This window comes from Protopterus annectens, chromosome 2.part2, assembly GCF_019279795.1.
Source record: "Protopterus annectens isolate FY-2018-M chromosome 2.part2, PAN1.0, whole genome shotgun sequence".
NCBI lineage: Eukaryota > Metazoa > Chordata > Ceratodontiformes > Protopteridae > Protopterus > Protopterus annectens.
In genome coordinates this window covers 530,129,384-530,143,539 of record NC_056730.1, presented here as the reverse complement: position 1 = coordinate 530,143,539, position 14,156 = coordinate 530,129,384, and the positions used below count along the sequence as shown (strand labels likewise).

The window sequence follows — 14,156 nt, the reverse complement described above, 5'->3', positions numbered from 1 at the left end:
CTCCAGCATGTTCTGTTTATTGTGGTGACAAGGTTTAGGTCCCTAGAGCATGTAGCTCAGAGGGATTGGGATTTCTTTAAGTGGAGCATGTCCAACAGCTCTTGGTTTGACATATCTTTGTATGCTAGGCAGAGATCACCTCTGAGTAGGCGATATGCGACGGAGTAAAGCAGGAGTTTTTTTAGACGGTCTGCGTAGGGCATCTGTTTGAGGCCGGTAATCCTCTTTGTGAGGTATTTCTGTGGCCTTTCCAGTTGTTATAGATGTCTTGTGAGGTACATACCAAAAGGGGTATTGTACTCTATAATGGGTCTAATGAGTGAAGAGTAGAGGGGAACAATGACCTCTTTTTTTCCGGATGAGAAACCTTTTGTGTTGAGGGGTGCCACGTAGAAGGATTTCCTGACTACTGTGGCGATGTGATTATCAAAGGAAAGACTACTGTCCACCTGTGTCCCAAGGTCTCTTATCACACTTTCAGTGTTAAGTATACTACCGCCTATGTTGTAGTTCATGGGTACAGAGTTTTTACCAAAGGGGATGACAATGCACTTTTTGGCATTGAGCTTGAGGCCATGGCTTTGACACCAGGCATCTGTCTCAGTGAGGCCCTTTTGTAGGATGTCCATATCGTTAGGGGTTTCGATTATGGCTCCTAGTTTGCAGTCATCTGTGAACTTCGTTAGCCAAAGACATTCAGTGTTAGCCTGCACTTCAGAGAAGTAGATACCAAACAGGAGAGGACCCAGGACTGAACCCTGTGGTACTCCACTTGTCACTGGTCTAAAGTCGGATTTGGAGTCTGCTACTTTCACAGTGTGGGTTCTGTCAGTGAGCCAGTTGGCAACCCATCTTGTGACATAGGGATTTATACCTAGTTTAGTGAGTTTATCTATAATTCCAGAGTGGGGGATGGTGTCGGAAGCCTTGGCAAGATCTAGATAGGCTGTGTGAACCACCTTACCCTTGTCTACGGCTTTGGTGACTGCTTCAAAGAAGTCTATCAGGTTTAGGAGACATGATCTGCCTTTTACAAACCCGAACTGGGTGGGGTTCAGAGTTTGGAGATTACCAGTGTCTTTGTTTATAAGTTCCATGATGATACGTTCCATGGCCTTGCAGACCAGGCTCGTCAGGCTAATGTGGCAGTAGTTCCTGGGGTCCATCGTGGCTCCCCCCTTGTGGAGTGGGATAACCGTTGCTGTGCGCCATTTAGCAGGCACAAAGCCTGAGGTGAGGCTATGATTGAACATGGTACTTAGGTGGGGTGCCAGTTCGTTCTGTAGTTTGTGTAGAACGCAGCCTGGGTTGTTGTCTGGTCCCATGGATACTGTGTTCTTGGCTTTAGCGAGTGTGGTTTTTACCTGTCCAGCCGTGATTACAGGAACTTTGCTTTCTTCCGGTATAGAGATGGGCTCTTTAGGGGGTGAGAGGGGGGTAAAGATAGCACTGAACCTATCTGCCAGGATGTTGGCAATATCAGCTGGGTCTGTATATTTAGTGCCATTGTGCTGTAACTCAGAGCAGATCTGAGTGTTGCCATTGAGATTCTTGACATAGCTATAGAATGCTTTGTGGTTGTCTTTAGAATCAGTGGCGATTTTGTTTTCATAACTAGCTTTGGTGGATTTTATCAGGGATCACAGCTTCTTACTGAGGCTGACCAGGAAGCTCCTCCACTCATGGGATTTTACTCTCTTTTGCAACATTTTCTTCCTTCTGTTGTACAATTTGTTTATGGCAGGGGACCACCAGATTGGCTTCCTTTTTTTGGAGGATAGCGTCTTGGTTCTGTTTGGGATAGCACGATCCATGCACTCATGTAAGTGCTTATAAAGTACAATTGTGTAGGATTCAGTAGTCGTAACTGTATTGTCCATCTGCATGGGTGTCATGAAGTTCACCACTTCTGTCTTAAGAAGCATGAAGGTGGCTTTGGAGAAATGTTTTACCATGGTTTCCTTAATGGGGGGGTGGGGGTAGGATGTGGATATCTAGGGTAATTAGCTTATGGTCGGATCAGACCAATGAGGCATTGACTTCAGGTGTGGAACACCGGTCGCTCATGTTGGTAATGACTAGATCAAGGATATTGTTGCCCCTGGTGGGGGTGTGGATAAGTTGATCCAGGGCATTGGAGTTTATGAATTCCAGAAAGTGTTGAGTGAAGGAGTTGGTACATGAGTAGTTTTCCCAGTTAATGGTGGGGTAGTTTAAATTGCCCATTATGCTGAGCAACTAGCCTGGAGGTGTGGATATCCTTAATGAATAGGGACACACCTCCGCCTTTGGTGTTCCGGTCCAGGTTACATGGCCGAAAAGTGTGGTATGAGTTATAGTCTGGTAGTGCAGGGGTGCTCTCTGGTGCCTTGAACCAGGTCTCAGTCACTGCACAGATATCGATGTTCTCTATTTTAAGGAGTGCCTCGAGTGAGTGCATTTTGAGATTTAGACTTCTAGCATTGAGTAGCATCACCCTCAGTTTTTGCTTGCCTGTTCCTGTTATGGTGGTGAATTTGTCATTTGAATCTTGCCTAAAAAAGGCACTATAGGGGCGGCAATAACCTTAGCCAGTATCCGGAATCCCAGAGGTGACAGGTGCAGGCCATCTCTGGCAAAGCATCGTGGTCTGTCAGCCATGTCATCCCAGGCAGAGAGATATTGGATCCCTTTAGAATGGCACCAGAAGCTTAGCCAATTGTTGAAGTCAATCATTTTGTCCTTATACTGCGGCATCAATCTGGGTGATGGCAGAATGCTACTCAGGGCTAGGGTTATACCTGCCTGGGCTACAAGATCGGAGAGCTCTTCCATGTCTCTTTTCATGTAGTCCACGGAGGTACGTCTCAGGTCGTTCACACCAACATGGACAATGACAGAGTCATATTTGTACTTGTTGTGGAGTGACCTGAGTGCGTAGGTTATGTGGCGGATGCTGGCACCCGACAGGCAGCTGACAGTAACCTTCTCCTTGTTTAGCCTGGTGAGTGGGACATCAGTATGCCTGACTATAGCGTCACCTAAGACTAGTGTGTTGGGTACGTTGTTTTGCCTTATTGGCTGTGGTTGAGGGGCACATTGAGTCTCCGGGCTATGTGTCATTTGGGTTGTGTTGGGGGGGGGGGGTGGAGGTTGCTTGCATTTCTGCTTTGGAGGTCTCTGTTGCTTGAGCAGATTATTATTGAGAGCCTCTGCGAATATTTTTGTGTTTCTATGTGTGGATTTTGGTGGTGTAGATTTAGTGAGACTATGTGATGAGTGTGGTGTGGTGCAAGTGTTTGCCTTCTCCTCTTGACTGTCAAGTTCAGTCTTGATTGGAGAGAGCTTTACCTCCAGTTTGGCTAGATAAGTGCATCTCTCACAGGTTGTAGTGTTGGGTGGTAGGAGGAGAGGGTTGTCTGTGTACATGAGGCAATTTCTACATTGCCCCAAGATGTCCAAATTCATCAGATAGACAGGAGAGAACACTGGGAGCTGACCCTTGGACATGCCTGAATAAAAAACTATTTTCCTCTAGATAAGTGAGGAAAGTGAGTACAAAATATCTGTTTTTCTCTAAACAAGTGAGGAAAGTAAGTACCAAAACTGTTTTCCTCTAGGTAATGAGGAAGGTTGAGTGCTGTAGTAATTAGTAGGTTATTTAGTGCTTACAAGTTCTGAACAAGTGCTGATCACGAATAAGCAAATTCAAGTGCTAAAACTAAGAATCTGTATCTGGTCTAAACTAGTTACAGGAAAGGGGGGAAACAAGTGCAAATGTGGGCTTTTAAATCAGAAAGTTGAGAGAGATGGAAAAACTGCCCAAATGACCAATAACTACAATTTCTGGGCCAGAACCACTCCTTATGTGGTAGATAGGTTACCTAGTGCTTACCACTCCCACTGATAAGCTAGAAGGCTTCCCTCCAACACAGAAAGCTTGGGGGGGGGGTGCTCAGAAGTTTACATACAGTCCTGGATACAGCAAATCTGAATCTGGACTACACTAGTTACAGGAAAGGTATTTTTTTTTATATATACAGAAAAGTAGCTAAACCAGCAGTCAAAACAATTCAAATGCAGTGCAAGCTAGCACACTTGAGTATGTAGCTATGTTAGACCAAACAGTTTAAAAAATGCAATTAAATTAAAAATGACTAAAAACAAGTGCGGAAGGAGTCCATTAGGTAGAATGAGGTAAAGAGATGGGACCGGGGTGTGTGTCCCAGATCAAATCAACAGTGGGGGCAGGCAACTGCAAAAGCCAATAAATTTAAATAACAGCACAAGAACAGGAAGGGTGGGTATGGGAAAACCAACACCTTCAGCAGAGATCTGAAAAACGATACAGTGAAGCAAAAATAACAGTGCACAACTCTGAAGTCAGCCAGCAATGATATAAAATTAGTCAAACAACAATTACTAGTACACAACTCTGAAGTGCCAGAAAAATATACTCAGCTCTGTATATCTCCAGATAGTCTGATGAGCACTCTGTCAGGACACAGGAAGGCTCCAGCAATGATATGCAGACTTTTTTACTAAGAGGGTCTAATTTTATGCAAATAATCCCTGAGATGGTTAGATAACACACAGGATGTAAAACCAGGTATACCAACTTAAGACACGGAGAAATAGGGGGAGGGGGGAAACACCTTCAGCAGAGATCTGAAAAACTATACAGTGAAGCAAAAATAACAGTGCACAACTCTGAAGTCAGCCAGCAATGATATAAAATTAGTCAAACAACAATTACCAGTACACAACTCTGAAGTGCCAGAAAAATATACTCAGCTCTGTACATCTCCAGATAGTTTGAAGAGCTCTCTGTCAAGACACAGGAAGGCTCCAGCATTGACATTTCATTTGACTGTAAAGCATTTCTACCATTTAACAGCCAAGTTAGTTGTGATCTCCACCTCTGGAGGCAAACAGTGATAAAGCCCTGACTAGGACGCAGGTGACCAAAGTTCACCTAGTTGCTCAAAAGCCTGATGCAGCTGGTCGGGGAGGTAGATCTGGCCACATGTGTTCAGAGAAGAAGGGGGCAGGTGTTAGACTCACCAAGTTACTGCATTATGGTAAATTTCAACATGAGTGTGCTGAAGCATGCTTTTACATGGGGAAGGTACTATGGACCTCTGCAATGATGTGGATTGCGTTCTCAGTGGCAGTACTAGCCCACTGTAAACACCCTCATTACTGGGATGCCAGCAAGGGCATAAAAGCACCTTTATGGCTGCCTGAATGACAGGCCCCTCTTGACAGGTTCTGATGTTCGTAAGTCACAGGGATAAAAAAATAATATTGAAAAAAGTTACTTGTGATATGCAAGATGATTTCAAAATGTCTGAACTATGTAAATATGCGAGATTGAAAAGGGGAACAAACTAGGTTTAAATTAGTCATGTCAATGGGTACCTATAATTTAGGATATTACAGCTAGGTTAAAATGGTTCTCTGGATCAACAGCCTAGCACTGACCCTATGTACCTATGAGCCCCACTGGTAGATTAATAAAGCACTGTGGTGTAGTGAATGTATACAACTGAACCGCGTGTATGTTAATGTTCTTTGTAATCCATATGATACGTTGAGGGATGTACAGTTTTCTGCATATATAAGACTGGATACTGCAACAACAGACACTTCAAAGATTAAATTTGAGACTTCATAACGGATTTTGCTTGGGTGTGATTTAAGTCTAGAAAACTCCAAGAATTACATCCCTTTTTCCCTTAGCAGTGATGAACCAGGGTTAGAATATTAATAAAAGGGGGTATGTAGGCAGAGCTCCTACAGACAGGGTACATGGCTTTGGTCCTGGACAAAACATTGTGTGTGTGTGTGTGTGTGTGTGTGTGTGTGTGTGTGTGTGTGTGTGTGTGTGTGTATGTAAATGTGTGAGAGTTAGTGTAACTGTTGTGCAAGACTTACTGTACAGTGTGCATATGAGACTGCAATTTAGGTCACAAGTGTACAGCAGTTGAACTTTGGTATGTGCAAGAGTATGTGGCTTAGGCTGTATGTGCTTGTATGACTTGTGGGGTGATTAGTGTACTTGGCTGTCACTGCATGTGGATGCAGTACAGGCTGAAGAACTCACTCAGTCTTCTTGGAGATATAATTATTTCTGAGTACCAGACCAGTATAAATTCACTGGACAGTTAACAGGTACTTTGACAGATCTGCAAGGAATCCCAGGCCACCTCTTACTTATATCATTATGGTGACTTTAGAGGAAACATAAATAGTAAGTAAAGCTTCATTTTAAGAATGACTTCTAATTATGTATTTTTTTCATGAAAATCCTGCTTGGTATATGGTGGACAAGCCATATAAAAGGTAATGAGATACAAACCATGCAATCACTGTGTGAGCTCTAATATCACAATATATTTTATTTATGTTGTATCTGTGCAGGGAAAAAAGTAGACAGTAATAGTTGTTCTTTTTATTTTTTGAGCATTCTTTCACATGATCATCTTCTCTAAACTGATCGCTGTTTCATGACACACACACACACACACACACACACACACACACACAGATAGATATTGATGTGAGTGTACTTCACAATATGTAGTAGCAGAAAGTTGGACATCAAAACATTGATCACAAAGGATCAAAACTCAAAAAAGTATTAAATTAAATAAAAAACTCATGGTTTTGCAGGGGGTAAGCCGTCTTTCACCCATTACTAACATGAGTGCACGTGTGTGTTATATAGAAGCATTATATATAGTCAAGTACACATAATACTAAACCCTTGAAATGTCGTCTGACGTGATCAAATAATCACATGATCACTTTTGCCTGCTGTACTGTGTGGAAGGTTGCAGAAAAGTGGGAAGTTGGAATTTGCCTTTTCCTCAATGTTGTCCAGTCTTGGAGTTGGTATATATAATTAGTAGTAGTAATGATAATGTATCTCAATGGAGGACCTTGGGAGAAAGTAGGTATGGTTTTCGATATGTTACTGAAGCCTTATGTGTTTCAGTCACCATCTTATGTGCGTACTAGTATGCACTTTGTACAACAAGTGAGCAATGTGGAGTGGCAACAGTCTTACGTTTTTGCCACTGTGGATGTTTCTTCTCTTTATTCTTTGATTCAACATGATTTGAGGGGGGAGGCTGCAGAGTAGTTTTTAAAAGATGTTCAAGGGCTTTCAGATATTCCGGAATTAATAATAGTTCTGTTGTTGAACAAGTGCCTTGTTTTTGATCAGTCTTTTTTAAGTAGATTTGTGGAACAACAAAGGGAGCAAAATTTTCACCCAGTTACACAAATTTGTTTATGGGACATTTTGAAGAGATATTTATGGAGACTCAATGACACAGCAACCCCTTGTGCAAAAATGGGAAAAGGGGTTGTGGATGGATGGATTTATAGAGACTCTAATTTATTATTATTAATAATAATAATAATAATAATAATAATAATAATAATAATAATAATGTATTTTACAAACATTATACAGATTATGTATATTTTTTTTATTGTAAAGGGTACACCAGATTCTTCTTTTTATTTTTTACAGCATAATAGTTTTGCTTTATCTTTTACTTTCAAGATACAGGACCACTCTATAGAATGTTTAGATACTATATTATATATTAAGGATGGAAAATAGCATCTACTTTATATAGAAAGAACAGTTCTGCAAATACTTTTTGGAAGCAAGTAGCACACATCCTCCACACCTTATAAATTCTCCAAATATGTTTAGATGATGAGGAATTTGAAACGGTGGCAAGTGAAGTCATCGAAAGACTCCATTTTAGGGGTTACACTGAGGATCGGTTAATAGCTTCTATACAGAAGCTGGGATTGGAAATAAGGTGGAGTTTATAGAAAAAGAATATGGAAAAGGATTAAGAGTGAGGATATTTGATATGTTATTAGGCATTATTGAGGGGTTTTTCATATTTTAACAAAGTACTGGTATAGTAATAAATCAGATGAGGATTTAGGCATTTTATAGGTTCATAGCTGTGTACTAGGCTAATGGCCCTGGAGCCTTTACAAGCCGAGCCCAAAGGATTACCCTGGCATCATGCCAGCTGACCTTAGTTCCCAGTTTCTCTGTCGAGTAGAGCCATTGGAGTGATCCCTGGGGTGAATTTTCTATTTCTCATCCACTCATCAAGATTTCTCTTGAAGACAGCCAGTAATTCCCCTAGTATTAGAGACCATGAGGGTTAATCAATTATTGATAAAGGTTATATAACTTTAAATATTTAGATAAAAGTTTAAAATTTTTTAGCAATGGGTTAAATTTTAAGTCTCCAGGTGATAATAATTGTTACCAGAGTGCTGTGGTGTATGGCTTAATATGTCCCTGTTATAAATATTATGTAGGCAAACTACAAGACCAGTTAGAAAACACATGCAAGAGCATATTACGGTAATAAAAATGCTTCAAACATGAATCCTGTAGCATTGCATTTTTAAGAAGAGCATAATAAGAATTTTGAGCTGTTTACTTTTTTATCATGTATTACTGTGATTCACATGAATTGTTTTTGGATGTGGTTGAAATTCTTTTAATAAAAGTGCAATGATGTGAGGTATTGCCAGCAATTCCAGGAGAAGTAGGGCAATGGATGTGTAACATATGCCAGCAAAGCTAGCTGGAATTTTGTAAAGAATAGAATTACATGTCATTTGTATATCAAACTGATCTGTACATACGCTTGTGTTTAAAAATGTTTTTGTAAAGTTGCTTGTGTTAAAAATGTATCAACAATCCCTGCTGGACAGAAAATGAAATATACAGGCATTGTTGTAACTGTTTATATGTATATGTTTTAACAGAGGATACTGGAAGAGAAGAGGTTAATCTCAAACTTTAAAAATAGTAAGAAATTAAATTACTGGGCCTAGGCCATAAAAATGTTATGCGTTCTGGCCCCAAAACCCGGACCACACCACAAAAGGAGGGGGTGTATCCATATTCATCAAGGATACCCACACCTCCAGGTTGGTGGCAACGCACGAAGCATCGGAAACCATCCAGGTGCAATTAACCATAGGCAAAACTGCTCTACAATTTGTAGCATGCTACAGGCCACCCTCTCAAACTCAGGAACCCCACACAGCCTTCCTGAAGACACTGGAGGGTATAAATGTATCTCCAAACACCATTATATTGGGTGACTTCAACTACCCGAATACAGACTGGGAACATTACTCAAGCCCAAACTTTCTAGCCCAAAGGTTCCTGGAGTTCATAAATTCAAATGCCATGGAACAACTAGTCACCGTTCCCACAAGAGGAGAAAATATACTAGATCTCATCATCACAAACATGGGGACAAAATGCTCCACACCGGAAGCATATCCCTCATTGGTGAGATCAGATCATAAACTAATCTCACTGGATATCCACATCCCGCCCCCACCCCAAACAAAAAAGACCACAGTGAAGAACTTCTCTAAAGCAAACTTCACACTACTCAAGACTGGTGTGGTATCCTTCAAGGCCCCCGAGCCAGTGGAAACCACAACCCAAGCTGCAGACGCCCTTACAAATGCCTTCTACGAACACCTCCAGGACTGCATGGATCAGGCAATCCCTAATAAAACCAAGACTCTTTCCACCAAGGGCAAACGTCCAGTCTGGTGGACCCCAGCCATAAACAAACTTTACAATAAGAGGAGAAAGCTGTTACATGATAGAGCAAAATCCATAAAAGAGAAGATACCTTTGATCATTATTAGTAAAAAAATATGAGCACTCATAAAATCATCCAAGGCCAACTTTGAGAGAAAAATTGCCATAGATTCAAAAGACAATCATAAGGCCTTCTTCAGCTATGTTAGAAACCTGGGTGGAAACTCCCAGATATGCTCAGAATTAGTCCAAAATGATACAAAAATCACTGAACCCACAGACATTGCCAACATACTGGCAGAGGTTCAGTGCAAACTTCACCCCCCTCTCCCCCCCAAAAGGAGAGATAACTATCCCAGCAGAGTGCAGCCTCCCAGACATCTCCAATGCGCAGGTGAAAGCTGCTCTCTCTAAAGCAAAAAACACAGCATCAATGGGACCAGATGGTGTCCCCGGCTGTGTGCTACACGAACTCAATGAGGAACTAAACCCGCACATAAGGCAGCTGTTTAATCTTAGCCTTACCACAGGATACGTGCCCAAGGAGTGGCGTACGGCAACTGTGGTCCCACTCCACAGACCCTGGTAATTATCGCCCCATAAGCTTAACAAGCCTGGTCTGCAAAGCTATGGAGAGGATCATAATGGAACTCATAAACAAAGACATAGGGGACTTGCAGACATTGGACCCGACCCAGTTTGGCTTTGTCAAGGGCAGATCATGCCTTTTGAACTTGATCGACTTCTTCGAAACAGTCACTAAGACCATTGATGAGGGAAAGGCAGTCCATACAGCCTACCTTGACCTTGCAAAAGCTTTCGACACAATACACCACTCGGGTATTATAGAGAAACTTACCAGCTTAAATGTAAATCCATATGTCACAAGATGGGTTGCAAACTGGCTAAAGGACAGAACCCACAGGGTTAGAGTAGCTGGCGCCATGTCAGACTCCAAGCCGGTCACAAGTGGTGTCCCACAGGGCTCAGTCCTTGGCCCCCTGTTGTTCGGCATCTACTTCTCAGAAGTACAGGCTAACATAGGAGGACTATGGCTGACAAAGTTTGCAGATGGCTCCCAGTTTGCAGTCATCTGCAAACTTTGTCAGCCATAGGAGGACTATGGCTGACAAAGTTTGCAGATGACTGCAAACTGGGAGCCATAGTGGAAAGTACATCAGACACAGATATCCTTCAGAGGGGTCTCACGGAAACTGATAGCTGGTGCCAGAGCCATGGCCTGAAGTTAAATGCCAAAAAATGTATAGTCATACCCTTCGGGAAAAACAAGGTAACCCCAAGCTACCATAAAGGTGGCAATCCACTAAGCACAGAAGCAGTTAACAGGGACCTGGGGACCCAGGTTGACAGTGGCCTTTCTTTTGACACTCACATTGCTAAAGTGGTTAGAAAAACCTTTTACATTGCCCACCTGATCATGAAGGGATTCACATCCAGATCAAGTGAGGTTATTGTTCCCCTGTACTCTTCACTTATCAGACCAATGATCGAGTACAATGCCCCATTCGGGATGTATCTCACCCGACACCTGCAGCAATTGGAGAGACCCCAAAAGTTCCTCACCAAAAGGATAAAGGAACTCCAAAATCTGTCATATGCTGCCAGACTGAAGAAACTCCAGGTCTATTCAGTCGCATACCGCCTGCTCAGAGGTGACCTGTGCTTGACATACAAGGCCATGTCCAACCCGGAATTAATGGGCATGCTCCACCTCAAAAAATCCAAATCTACCAGATCCACTAGAGCAAGCGACTTAAACCTTAGCACAGATATAAATAGGACATGCTGGAGGGATAGATTTGTCACCCAGAGACTCCCTATGTTGTGGAATAAAATCCCGGTACATGTGAGGCAGAGCACCTCGCTGGCTCTGTTCAAGATAAATCTTGACCGGTGGATGGGTGATCGTAGGTTTACCCCGGGAATCATCTCTGTGTCACTGCTGGACAGAGGCACAACAAACTAATGGGCACAGTATTTTTTAACATAAGGGGTGGCGTAAGCCACAAAAACTCTGGGCTAGGCTTATAAGTGCCTTAGGGCAGACAGCCTAGTATAAACCTATGAACCTATGAACCTATATGACGCCAGAGATGCAATGTCTGTAAGGTGTATGGTTTATTAGTTCCTGCAGAAAGAATGGAAATATTTTATGACTTCTGGAAGCTGCAGCAGATCTTAGCAAGGCTGTGTGTGTGTATTATTGATACACAGATATTAAATCCTGGCAGTTTCTAGCCAAGGGGGGTTGTATGGGAACCAGACGTGAGCTAACCAGATGTGTGTGATGTCATTCTGTAATCTAGGGCAAAAATAATGTTTTAATACTAGTTGAGACTGAAATCTCAGGGCAGTCTGTTTTTGGGAACTGACAAAGAAGGGAGACCACTCACCTACTTCATCTTGTCTTGCTTTAGTACGTAATCAGAGAATTGTAATTCTTTAAATCAGTCAGGAAAATATAGTGAGATTAGTTAAGTATTGTTTTTTTCTGTAATTGTGTGAATCTATTCATCTGTGTTATTTTAATGTTTCCTGTGTCTGAAACTCTGGTGTTTATTGTAAATGGATATTTAGTATTTTCATGTTCTTTTATTACTTATTATTAAATATATTTAAACTTTTTATTGTGACTGGTCTTATAGATAATATTTTACCTTTGAGAGTACTCGTATCTGTTTGGTGACTCTGTGGCCACTCCTGAAAGCCTTACTGCATTGTTTAAACTACCATTTGTATTAATATTAATTTCACTCTGTATAATTGGGTACCCTTGCAAAAGCCTTAGAGCAGCTGGCTTGGGAGTGTCTGGTGGCAGTAACTACCTTATAGTATGGGCAAAAGGGGGCATAACTAGTAATCCTGTGCCAGCCTTTCCCAGGTGTGGGTATACATATGTGTGTGTGTGTGTGTGTGTGTGTGTGTGTGCAAATCAAATCTCAAATAGTGCGTGTGTCAGCTACGTGGAGCACGGCCATGAGACACTGTTGTCACAGACAGGGTGCTGGAGGACTTGGCTTGGGCACTCGACTAAGGACTTAACTCTACAGTTGTGCCAGTGGGAAGCCTTAATGGAGACCTGGGGAGAGACAGAGAGAGAAACCCAGACCCCAGACTGAGTCTGTTCCTGGTGTGCTCTTAATGGAAGTTGTGCTTGATGCAGAGAGCTTCGCCTGGAAATACTGGGTGTATCCATTTTGTTCCAAATGAACGTCCCTCTCCGGTGTCAGTAGTGAGGATTCAGGCTCCATGATGATATAATACACTTCATCTTTACGGATTAAATGATGAGTTGATGAAAGATTTGTAAATAGACATGAAAGTATAAATTTTAAGATATTTTCATAAATATTTTCTCCCTGGTGTTATAGCTTTAATTTTTTTGAATATCTGACTGTTTGATTAGTTGTAATTAATTAACTAATAATGGCGATCTTCCATTGGAGTGGAATGACTGACCTGCATTTTTTAAAGACATTTTTATTAAAATGTCTGAACTACTGAAGGCAATTTGCTCAACAGCTAGTTCTTTGGAATACATAGTAAAAGTTTGTTTTCAAATGGACTTTGGTTGCCAATGTGTGTAACACAAATGTTTACAGTTTAATTTGATGAGCATTTTAATTTAGTTTACATATGTGGAATTGTGAGTGCTTGCTTGCTTGCCTCTATCTTACATCATCTTTATCACTGTATGTGTTGGTCCCATAATAAAAGAAAGTTATCCAACAATATTTGTCAAGATAGCTAAGCAAACTGAAGAGTTCCCCAAATACAGATTTCCAGGTGAACTCATTTTGTAAAGGAGAAGAAATCTTTAGCACCAGTGTGCTGCCTTAAGTTTTACATATATAATGATTAATGTACCTACCTTTCTAGGCACACCATTGATGTGAAGTTTCACCATATATTTTCCACAGGGGTTATATTCGGGTTCTCCCTTCTTGTTTTGTGGGTAAATTATACTGCAAAATAAAATGCCAGTGGATTGGTAATGGTATTAGAAGAGAAAAACAAGCAATAACATGCAAGCATGGAAAGCTACATGAAAGGTCTATAAAGACATTAAGATGTACATTAAGAGTTACTCTCATGTTTGTTAAAAGTGCTGGAAAGTGTGGCAGTTTATGCTACAAACTGCAGCACAAATGAATCAATCTCACTATGTATTCTGTGCTTAACTGTTTTATACTCCTTGTTATATACTAAATTCAAATGTATTATTAGTAAGACAGGCAATGTATTGAGTTGAACAACATGAGGACTACAGTATAGGCTCACATGGACTACAGTAAAGACTCGCATGTAGTGCATGACAGAAAACTAGTAGTTTCACAATAAGCACTAAGCTCTTAAAAGGAAATACACACACTAATGCAATTAAGATATTCTGCTTATGTAAGTTTTTACTCAGTCACATTAACGCTGCTCAACGACTCAGGTTCAGAATTGGTACTTTGAACAAAAGACACCCTTTAATTCATTTCTGTAGGTTTGGACCATCATTTACTATGAAAATGAATGGAATCTACCTTTC

At 41.3% G+C, this 14,156-nt stretch overlaps 1 protein-coding gene across 1 annotated transcript in view; it reads right to left on the bottom strand.

Moving 5' to 3' along the window:
• The window catches only part of CAPN7 (calpain 7), a 1,011,285-nt gene that overhangs the window by 592,918 nt on the left and 404,211 nt on the right, over window positions 1–14,156 (bottom strand). Inside the window, exon 9 of the mRNA XM_044064001.1 lies at window positions 13,491–13,584. Coding sequence (XP_043919936.1) covers window positions 13,491–13,584 — 94 coding nt within the window. The remainder of the gene's footprint in view (window positions 1–13,490; window positions 13,585–14,156) is intronic.